General features: G+C 35.8%; 1 protein-coding gene across 2 annotated transcripts in view; it reads right to left on the bottom strand.

The window, feature by feature from the left end:
• Nucleotides 1–10054, bottom strand: part of pip5k1ba (phosphatidylinositol-4-phosphate 5-kinase, type I, beta a) — a 34520-nt gene extending 24466 nt beyond the window's left edge. For both annotated transcript variants that reach the window (XM_038287601.1, XM_038287602.1), the window contains exons 1-2: nt 9842–10054; nt 5834–5964 (exon numbers count right to left, since the gene is read on the bottom strand). In XM_038287601.1, the coding sequence (XP_038143529.1) occupies nt 5834–5964; nt 9842–9913 (203 nt within the window). In that variant the 5' untranslated portion in view covers nt 9914–10054. The remainder of the gene's footprint in view (nt 1–5833; nt 5965–9841) is intronic.
• Nucleotides 10055–12096: the final 2042 nt, after the last annotated feature.

Raw genomic sequence — 12096 nt, 5'->3', positions numbered from 1 at the left:
AAGCAAAAAGGATAACCTCTGAAAGTAAACAGAACACGAAAGTTAAAGATTACACTAAAAATATAAAGGAAAACCACAAATAACCCCAAATCATGACACCTTTTAACCCTATAATGCCAAATGTATCGTATTTGATACATACGGTTTCTGAAATGTTTTGCGTCTGACACCTTTTGCATAATTTAATGGTAAAATCTTTGCTCAAAATCCTATTGTACACAATCAGATATACCTGATAACAGCCAGTAGAAGACTACACAAAAAATCATCTTGACTTATCGCATAGTAATTAATTATTAATATCAAAAATGTATTTCTGTTTTTTCTTTTTACATATTTTGTTAAAAGGCCAAATGAGGACTTTAAACCAAAAAAAAGTTATTTTCTGTTTTGTTTTATTCTTGGATCGGGCTTTAAAGGGTTAAATGTATGTCATATTCAACATCCATGCATCCATTTTCCGTCATATAAATCAGCTGGGGTTGCAAGGGGTGCTGGTGTGAGGTCCACCCTGGACAGGTCGCCAGTCTATCGCAAGGCAACACAGAGATAAACGGGGAAAAAAAGGAGAATTTAGAGAAGCCAATTAACCCATCAGTCATGTTTTTGGACTGTCGGAGGAAGACGGAGTACCTGGAGAGAACCCACACATGAACAGGGAGAACATGCAAACTCCATGCAGAAAGACCAGAAATAGAACCTGGGACCTTCTTGCTGGGAGGAAGCAGTGCTACCCACTGCTTCCTCGCAGCCCCCTGAGATTAGACAGCAGGGCGAAAAGGAAAACGTGTTTCAGGTTTGTCCAGTCTGTACACTAACCAGAGATGGCAAAAGTATTCACTTTCCGTACTTGAGTAAAAGTACAGACACTTGTGTTAAAAAATACTCTGGTAAAAGTGGAAGTACTGATTAAACTTCTTTACTCAAGTAAAAGTAACAAAGTACAGGCTTGTAAATTTACTTAAAGTATAAAAGTAAAAGTAGAAACCACTTTTTTCATGCCGTTGCCAACATTTTAAATGGATGTCTGCCAATAGGACTAGATCTCCGTTGTGTTGCCGCCACCAAGCTGCAATGATTTGCCGCGAAAGAATACCGCGGAATCTGTCGATTCATCTTGTAGTGGTGGGTCAAATCATTTGACGCACCACTACAAGATGAATCGACAGATCTACGTTGCCAACGTAGATTCCCATCCAATTAAATTGAATTTGGTATTGATGACGTGAAAAATAATAACGGTAACTCCATTGAAATGATTCAAAACTAAAGTAACGAGACAATTTTTTAAAATGTAAGGAGTAGAAAGTACAGATATTTGTGTAAAAATGTCAGGAGTAGAAGTAAAAAGTTGCCATAAAAATAAGTAGTAAAGTAAAGTAAAAATATCAGAAAAATCAACTTGAGTACAGTAACGAAGTATTTGTACTTCGTTACTTCCCATCTCTGATACTAACCCATTCTGAACATCTTTGGGTACTAACTGACAGAAAACCAGTGGTGTCAAAAGTACACAGATCTGTTACTTAAGGAGAAGTATAGATACTGCAGTTTAAAAACACTCTGGTAAAAGTTGAAGTATCAACTTGACCTCTTTACTCAAGTAAAAGTGATAAAGCAGGGGTCACCAACGCGGTGCCCGCGGGCATCAAGGGGCCCTCAAGGACCACATGGGGTGCCCTCTTCGTCTTCTGAAAACAGAAGAACTCACTCAGTGGGTTAAGTTTAATTTTTTTTTTATTCTGTTGCTCTTCTTTTTAATCATTTATGTATTATTTCATCGTGTTAACTATTTCATCATATTTCAGTGGTTTCAAAATGACAATATTAAAAAGAAAATTAGAAATGAATAAACAAATAAAATAAGAATAAAAATGAGTTTTTATGGATGAGATTTACTGTAGGTGAACACTGGCTACGTTTACATGGACACAACTAATCGGATTGAAGGCCTGATCAGATCAAAAATGTTTCATGTAAACATGTCAGACTGAAGATTCTAATCCGATTCGGTCCGATCGGATCTAAATTTAATTCCGAATGAGAGAGGTGGTTTTTGCCGATCGCCATTCCGATTGGCGTCCATGTAAACACCCATTCGGATCTAAAGAGTAAAATAATCTTCACTGCGCATGTGTGCGACGTCAGAGTGACGTTTTCCGCCTTGTCAACAACAGGAAATCACCGGTCTCTCTCGCTCTCGCTGTGAACAACATGGCGGGGGGAGTCTAGGAACGCCGACTTATAAGTTAATTTAAAGCTGCAGGAAGCAGGAATTTATCCTCCTCCTCTTCCTCTTCTTCCTCTCCACAGCCCACTCGCTCTCCCACGCCGGTTCAATCGCTGATTCTCTACATTTTCTCTCGGACATTTCGCTGCCAAGCGCTTTTTTCCTCCTCTCTCCTTTTTTCTTTCCGCTCGCTCCGAGCGCTTCGTTTGTCAGGCCTCCCAAAAACCAGACGCAGACAGAACTGCCAAGTTTGTCAGGAAGTTCTGCGCATGCTTAAAAGATTTAATCTGATCCAACGCTTGATACATGTATACACACGTCATGATCGGATCATTTCATTTAGTGTCCATGTAAACGGAGATTTTGAATTTCCGATCAACCAAGGTTTGGATCGGATCGGGGAAATTTTGCGCATGTAAACGTAGCTACTGATCCCTCCAGTTCATAGGTCAGTATTGGTAGCCCTTCCTATGACTCGGTAGCCATGAAGTAGCCCTCAGCCTTAAAAAGGTTGGTGACCCCTGTGATAAAGTATGTGCTCCAAAAACTACTTAAAGTATAAAAGTATAAAGTAACCTTTTAAAAAAAACAGCCAGATGCCACTATATGAATTGAAAGCTCAATTTTTCGACTATTTGAAAAATTCTTTGAGATAGGGCCAAGGATGAGGGAGGTCTTGTTGGTCTCCGTCTCCCGATACGCTCTTGCCTGTGTCCGACCTTTCAGACATTTCAACATCTTTTTCTGAATCCGACATTGTAGCATGGCATAGACAATTCACGTTTGCAGTTTGAAGAACACCTGCTTGCTTCTGATGATTTCCTTTGGCGTCAGTACAAATTTGACGAATAGCTAACCAATGAGTGTTTGCGTTATTTATAAACATTAAACCGAAGCCAAGAGTAACGAGTAACGTTTGTTTTAAAAATGTTAGGAATAGAAAATACAGATACTTGTGTGAAAATGGAAGGAGTAGGAAAAAAATTTCACGGTCTTGGTTCTGTTAATTTTTACTTTGCTCCATGTTTTCTAGTTTTATTTGTTTCATTCCTATTGTGTTGTATTTTCTGGATATATTTGAGTTCTAAGGTTTTTATTAGTTGCCTCATGTGTTGGTCTCATTTTCCCGAGCACCTTCCCAGACTGCTCTGTTCACACCTGCTCCCAATCTGCTCGTTAGTCCTCTCTTTGTTAAGGCCACGTCCACACGAAGTCAAAACGAAAACGAAACGCTAATATTTTCCAGAACGTTTGTCGTAAAGACGGAGACGTAAAATAAATGTGATCGTCCACACGAATGCATGAAAACGCTGCAAAATGTATGCCAGGCCTGTAAGTGGCACTGTGGTGCCAAAGCAAAAATAGGCGAAAACAGGCAACGAAATGTTGGGCATGCGCACTAATATTTATACATGGTTGCCCTGCGGGTCCATTTTCGTGGTTCAGTCAAATTCAGGTGCTGAACTATGTCGTCGATATTGCTCTGTTCTTCCTGGAGATATTCCAGAAGAAGAGGATTCTGTTGTAAGCCCGACAGCAGGGTGAGTAGCATTAGCAGCAACCATTCAACACAGTACGGCGTCATTGTTGTTGTGATACTGTGTCACGCATGCGTGTTTAGAGATGACGCAATGACGCATGCGTGTAAGAAAAAAAATGCGGTTAGAGCCTAAAGATGGAAACGCAAAAACGGCGTTTCAAAATCTTCCCACTCTGAAGGCTTAACCCCTAGAACCCTACGGACCCACCGGTGGGTCCAGCTGCTACGTGACCTCGTAATTTTAACAAACCCCCAGTATTGATGTAAAAAAACACATTTGGCACAGTTTGGTGACATTTTTGGATAAATGTGCCAAAATGGCCTCTCCGCCTAAGAAATTTCTCACTAATACCATTCTAAAATAAATATGATTCATCTGATTGAGTCCAAATTTGGTATATTTTTACACAACATTTGGATTTAAAAGTCTGTACTACTTTTTTGTGCTATAAATAATATTTTGGTAGTGTTTTGCAATGTTTATTTCAAAGAAAATTTTGGCGAGGTTAAAAAAATGCAAAATATTTTGTATTTTGTCCCTAATATTTCAGGCAGGGTCAAAGCTACAATGGTGCTGACACCAGAAAACCATTCTATGACATCTTACCCTTACAGAGGTACCAAATGTTTCTTCTTAAATCTAATAGCTGTGAGGCTATAAGTTATTTACTTTTGTGTGTTTTTGTCAGGCAGAAATTTATTTATACCCCCTGAGGGTGTAAGGGGTTGATAAAAAAAGATTGTTTACAGACCCCCAAAACGCCGGCTTCGTATGGATGAGAGGCTGGTTTGGTGAAAAATTTGTGCGTTTAGGCCAGGGTTTGACTTCGTGTGGACGGGGCCTAAGTCTCCCAAAAAAACACTGCTTGTGCAGTTCCTCAGTGGTGGTTCGTTGTCTAACATCGTCTTACTTTGTCATACCTCGTCTTACCATGGCTCCTCATGATTGTTTTCCCCTGATGTCTCTGGTTTGTTTTAAATTTTTAAGTTGGATTTTAGATTCCTGCCTCTGTTAACTGTTACCACTAATTAAAACTGCAAGAACTCCCCCCTGCTTCTCAGCCTCTGCATTCAGGTCCTCAACTCCGCAACCAAATCGTGAAAGAAAAATAAGTAATGGAGTAAAGTATAGATACCTAAAAAATGTACTTAAAGGTATACTATGCAACCGGTGTTGATTTTTCCAGCGAGGGTCCCCCCAGAGGGCGAAAGTAAAAGTGCACTGTTGTAAATATAGTCAGCTGTTCTCCTGGTTTCTCCGTCAAGCCAGGCGCGGTTGTATTGAACTTAGCAGACAGGCGAACGCAACGAATCACCACGTCTACTGCGGTAAGTGACTATTTTGTTCCAATTTTCGAGTTTGAAAATTGAGCATGTTAACTGCACAAATATCGCCACTGTGCTAGCAACGAGCATGCCTTTCACTGGGGGCGTGTAGCAGTTCTCGCCGTAAAGCAAGACCGACTCTCGCGATGCACGAGACTTCTGAGCCTGTGGGTGCGGGCCGAGGGCTCCTGCAATTGCAAGTGCGGTGTTTCCCCTACAGACCACCAGGGCGGCCGAGAAAACCTTTGTTCGAGCTGAAATGACTCATTTAATCATCCAAAACGTTATGGAACACATTAATTAACTGAAAAATGTTGCATAGTATGCCTTTAAGTACAGTAAGAAAGTATTTAATTACTTGACACCTTTGCAGAAAACTTTATCTTGCATCCAAAGTCCGGTTTTGCCCACCAATGTGAGCTGCCCTTGTTGGTGAGCCATTTTATCCGTGACTAAATCTAACCACAATGCAAAAACTTTACTCCCCCTGCTAAGGAAAACTTATCAGATATACACTCATTTTCTATTCTGGGTAAATAAAATGTGAAAACGGTGTCTTTTTTTCAGTTTGACATAGAATTAATGTCGTCTTTTAGTCTTTTTTATGTCCAAAATATACATAAATCATCACAAATGACTGTATTACCACAAAGGTATGTCACATTACTTTAGGAAAAAAGGGCCCAACTTTCACAAAAAGGGATAAAAAGGTATATATTACATCAGTAAATGTTTACCTGGGCAAGAAGACAGTTTCTACCATGGAGAAATCTTGCATGAGAACATCTCTGTCAGGTTTGGAGCTGAGGTTTCCAACAGCATATCCGATGCCCAGCTGGATGGCTCCCTTCAAGGCCTCCGCTGTGGGCTGCCAAACACATTTGTAAATAAAAAATTAAACTAATTTACATTTTCCCCACGAGAGCAGTCTATATTTAACATCAGTCAACATTTGGTCCAGTTAAACATGTCTGGATTAGCACATTCCCCTCAGGATAAATGCTAATGACTTTGTTGATCCCTTTAGCAGTCCTTGATGTTTTCTGTTAATTAGCTTTAAACATTTTCATTGGTGAATACAGCATCATGATTTAGCAGAAAACCATTCATGTTAAACTGCTTATATTGTATGCTGTCATATAGAACTAGCTGTTTTTTTACTTATTTGGATATATGCAAGCTAAAACATCGCAGCTAACTGCTAACTAATTTACATAAGTAAAAAGAAAATACAGGCTGTGTTCCTTTCCAAATATAATGTGTTTGTGTATTAGTAAGCATTCCAAACAAATATGAGTAATTTTATCATAATTTTTTTATAAGTATAAATATAGTAAATCTATAGTAAATCTAGCTTTTAAAAGCTATAGTAACTCCATCTGAAAATCTCACATGAAGAGGAAAAGACAAAGGACACAAGGCGCTCACATCTATGGAGGACCAGTCCTGCCATAATTAAAAATAAATACAGAAATAAATAAATGCTCCAAAAATAAATAAGCATACAATTAATTGCCCAACAAAAATAAAATAGATAAATAAATGTAGGTAGAAATAAAATTATACAGTGTGATATATATATATATATATATATATATATATATATATATATATATATATATATATATATATATATATATATATATATATATCTTTTAATTAGCTTCTTTCTTTTTTCGCGTTTGTAATAATTACCTTATTTATTTATTGTTTGTTATAATCTTCAACTTTATTTATATATTACTTATTTTTTAACTATTTATTTATATTTTTTTTGTCTGTATTATTCTTTCTTTGTATTTTTTTTTTACCCTATTTAGTCCTTCCATGCTATTTATTTCTGCCTGTCATATTTACATTTCTGTATTTATTTCTGCCTCATTATGCAAATGAGGAGGTGTGTTTGTTAAGGGCTCAACTTCTTCCCATTGGTTGGCGGCCCATCTTCCTAACTCACGGAGTTTAGAGTATTAAGTTAAAAGTTCTCTTTTCTGTTGCTGTTGTTCAATAAAAGTATGTTTTAGGATCATTTGAGGCTTAGATAACACAGGTTGAGAGAACCTGTGCATGATGAGCAAGCATGAAGCAACAGTGGAATTCAGTGCCAGTTTTAGATGATAAAAACTTTGTGACAAGGTGTTTTGTTTTATTGGAAGTAAACATTAGGGACTGCGACAATCAGTGGTGACTCTAGACCAAATTTACCAAGGCAGGGCAAGGCAAATTTATTTGTATAGCACAATTCAGTACACAGACAAAGTGCTTTACATGATTAAATTACAGGAAGATAAAACAGAATCAAAGCAAGTAGGAAAAAAAAAAAAAAGAAAAAAAAATGCAGAAACAAAAAGGAATATTAAAAACAGTTGGACTAAAGAAAATATGTTTCAGTTGAACTGTTTAACTAGAACAAATGTGTTTTTAGTCTCGATTTAAAGGAACTCAGGCTTTCCGCACTACAGTTTTCTGGAAGTTTGTTCCAGATAAGTGGAGCATAGGAACTAAATGCTGCTTCTGCCTTGCCTTGCCTTGCCTTGCCTAGTCAGTTCAGGCATAAAGTTCTCCTTGGTTGAACAAGAATCCAACAAAAAATGTCCAGCTGCATTTAAAAGTCTTTAAAAATCAAAATTACTGTACAAAGAAGACAGGTTGGGTAAAAATAAAAAAATAAAAACATGGCAGCAGTTTATGATTTGAAATATATAAGAGATGAGCCGCAGAACCAAAGAACCACTTGCAGCTCTAATCTGAGTGAAGTTAAATTTCCACATTATTTAATTTTATTCAATTTTATGTTCCAATTAATATTATGTATTTTTGGCTTGAAAATGTAAATTTTCATTTATTACCATGGAACGAAGGCAACTAATATAAAATAATTAGATGCTAAATACAATCCTACTAAAAGATAAAACTCAGTTATAGTCGATGTACATTCAAAATTCAGAAGCAGTGCATAATTTTTACTTATTTCAAATTAAATTAGCAGTTTTAATCATATCAACATTAGAACAAAAGTGATAAATTTAGTTGTAACAAATGAGAGTATGTTTTCATTAAGTCTTTTTTTTTTTTGAAAAAGAATTTACCAGATGAACGATTGAACTCTTCATCTAATTATAAAAATATGTATAATATAATTGTAAAAGAAAAAAATACAAAACTAATTAATAACTATGTGTGCTCCGGTGTGTATCATGATTAGAAATATTTTGGGGGCATAATAGGGCCAAGGCCCAGTTCCAAACTGGCCCCTGTCTACAATAGAACCACCCATGCTGACAATATCCAGGTAAGCTGTAATGTTTAAACAATGTCTATTCACTAAATATAAAAAAGGAAATATATTTCACCTTATCAAACTATACCACCAGCAGTTTGATCCATGGATTATGAAGTTATCTTTGTTAAATATTAGCTTAATATTAGCTTAATATTTTGAGGAAGAAGTAGTAGTATTTTTTATTTTTTTTTTAGACTTTAGAAACTCAGAAGCTGATCAAATATCGGGTTAAATATCGGTGGGGTGGCCGATGTCCGATATTCAGTTTTAAGGCCAATACCGATAGGGGGCCGATTATATCGTGCATCCCTAGTATTTACCCTTAATTTGAGTAGGTAAATTAAATAGTTTGCCAATGGAATGAGTATTTATACTCTTAAAATAAGATACTGTAATTAGATAATATGCACTTAAAATAAGAAAATACAATTGTGTTTTCTTTTTTTAAGTGTAAATGATCTTGTTTCATTGGTACAATGTCTCTTTTACCCCCTTAATCCAAAAACAAATGAATTTATTTTGAGAAAAAATTTCTTATCTAGATTTAGATTTTTTTTTTCTAGTGTACAATCTTATGTTCTTGTTTTAAGAAATCTTACCAAGTCTCATTTGCTTGCTGCACTGGCAGATTATTTTGCTAAAAATAAGGAATAATTCACTTAAAACACTAGATTTTTTTCTTATTTTTTAGAAGGCATTTTTTGTTGTGTAGACTCATTAGAACCGGTATTTTGTCAGACCAGCATACCTATAGTCAATACACATGTGCAAGAAGTAAGATTTGCATTTATCCCTTTAGTTTTGTACGAAAAATAGACTTTAAACTACCTTAATGGGCGTGTATCCCTTTAGTCATGTACAAAAAACAAAAACAATTTAAGGTGAGATCACCATATGCCTAAAAAAACACCAAACAGTAAATAATTAAATCGTTTTTTGTACATCACTAAAGGGTTACACTCGATTGAGGTAGTTTAAAGTCTATTTTTCAAGCAAAACTAAAGGGATAAACTAGGATTGACTATGAATATGCTCATCTGACAGATCACCTGCACCATTTTTCCAATCTATGAAAACTGCAGTCCCATTTTCATTGAACAACCATTACATAAATACGATTTTTCCTCAACATAGTGATGCATAACTGAAACCTCTACAAGTCTTCTTCTAAATGCATCAGGTTGCTGCCATCTGATTGGCTGGTTTTCTGGGTTCAAATCGCCAGTTTGTTGGAAGTGAAAGGAATTGAGAAAAATAAATAAAAATGACGGAAACCTTGAGAATCTGGATATTACCATTAGCTTAAAGACTTTGATGTTGGCAAATTGTTTATACTAAAATATCCATTATTGTTGACTTACTTACAGCGAATCATCACTTGTAAATTGATTCCAAACCTGTTGATGATCAACTTTGTGTGAAATAGTAAACCAAATCTGGCAGATTATTTAGTTTTTTTTACCTTTCTGTGATCCTTTGACGTTTTAGAGGTTTTGGTTCCTCTTCCTATTGTGTCGGCGCTCTCTGTTGACATCTTTTGGATTTAGAGAACTAAATCAGAGGGAAGCTTGGCTGTCCTTCCTCCAACTCTGAGTTCCTTTTTCCGCTCACTGATGAATGGACCGATGATGCACTGCTTTACGATCAATGGGCTTTATGGAAACTGCATTTCTCCTGTAGATTAGATGGAAAAAAATATTGTTATAGCATTCTTTGGTTTGCAGTCATGTTAATGTTGTTCCTTGCATTTGGCCTGACCTTGTACAGCCTGTTCGGTCTCAGCTACTGCTCAGTTCTGAGGTCCTTTTCTGTTTTCGTAAGATTTTAGCTCCAGAATCCTCCACCACAATCCTTGATCCAATTTAAGAAGGATCAAGATTTTGTTACACAAAACCTCCCTACTTTCATAACAGCAGCATGAGGCTTAGAGCTTAGATGCTGAACTTCCAAAAAAACACAAACTGGGACAAAACAAAGGCTTGTTCATGGCTAAAGAGGTTTTAGATTGTGGGTTCAAATCCTGGCCGGGCCTATCTGGCTGAAGCTGACATGTTGTTCACAAGCTCCCATTGGCTTCTTCCTGCTCCTCTAGTTTCAACATTTATCCCTTAAAACATCTGAGATCTTTTTATATTGTCATGCGAGGGTGAAGGGGTGAGACGTCATCAGATGCTTGGATGCAAACTTTCTTGTAAACAGATATTTTATTTCAATTATCAATTTTTTTCACCTTGGAAAAAATGTAATTTGCTTCATTCTAATTTGTGAATATTTATAAATTGTAACCTCACCGCCATATATATGTCATTATATACGCTTTTTTTATTACGTTTGTTTTCTTACAAACTGCTACACTGGAAAAAATCAAAATCTAGACGAGTCATTTTTTTCTTAAAATAAGTGCATTTGCCCTTGGATTAAGGTAATAAAAGAGACATCTTGCCAATGGAACAAGGCAATTTACACTTAGAATAAGAAAACAGAATAGCATTGTTTAATTTCAAGTGCATATTATCTAATTATCTCATTTATCAGAGTAAAAATACTCATTCTGTTGGCAAACTATCTCATTTACCTACTCAAATTAAGGGGAAATACACTTAATTTAAGACATTTTTACTTATTTCTAGATCGTTTTTCCAGTGTAAACAGGTTTACTAAAGGGCTGTTTTTCTCTTTTACATAAATGCACTGCAAAAACTATTTAGAAATTTTTAAAAATTTCTTAAATTAAGTGAATTTACCCTTAATTTCAATGGGTAAATAGGATGATTTGCCAATGGAATGAGTCATTCTACTCCGAAAATAAGATAATTAGAAATTATGCCTTTGAAATAAGAGACTGCAATTGTTTTTTTTTTCTTATTTTAAATGTAAATTGGTCCATTGGCAAAGTGTCTCATTTACCTCCTCAATTCAAGACAAAATGCACTTGTTTTAAGAAAAAATGACTTAAGATTAAAAATTTTTGCAGTGTGTTATCACGACATAACCGCTACACTGGAAAAACGATCTAGATATAAGCAAAAATTTCTTAAATTAAGTGTATCTATCCTTAATTTGAGAAGGTAAATGAGATAGTTTGCCAATGGAATGAGTATTTTTACTCTTAAAATAAGATAATGTAATTAGATAATATGCACTTGAAATAAGACAATGCATTTGTATTTTCTTATTTTAAATGTAAATTGTCTTGTTCCATTGGCAAAATGTATGTTTTACCTCCTCAATCCGAGAACAATTGCACTTATTCTGAGAAAAAAGGACTTATCTAGATTTAGATTTTTTCCAGTGTATTTTAACAGTAAACATTTTACAATGTAGGCTGAGGTTTATTATAAAGCTCCATTTAAATAAAGTTTAACTTATTTATTTCTTGGCTGCTTCACAGTTGGCTGCGGACACGTCTAAAACATCAAATTCACATCATTCTCTGACAAAGCAGCAGAAATTAGGAAGCTAATCTATAATTTCTAGACGCCTTTTTTTTTTCCTAAGGTGTGTGAAACATTTCTGTATCTCATCACACATTTTATTTTCCTTTTTTTTTATTTATTGTTTTTTTAGTTAAAGCATGTTGAAGTCTTGTGTGAACTTGTGAAGAGTGGCACAGGCAGACGGAGGAGCCCTGTTTATTTTAAGGCTCTGCTTCAGGATGTGGTTTTGCGGCCTGACTCGAGGAGAGCTAAAGTGGGTCGAGGAGGGTCGTCATAAAAA

The sequence above is a fragment of the Cyprinodon tularosa genome, unplaced genomic scaffold, assembly GCF_016077235.1.
Source record: "Cyprinodon tularosa strain WSP-4 unplaced genomic scaffold, ASM1607723v1 ctg241, whole genome shotgun sequence".
In the NCBI taxonomy this organism is placed as follows: domain Eukaryota; kingdom Metazoa; phylum Chordata; class Actinopteri; order Cyprinodontiformes; family Cyprinodontidae; genus Cyprinodon; species Cyprinodon tularosa.
This window is presented reverse-complemented; position numbering and strand designations above follow the sequence as displayed.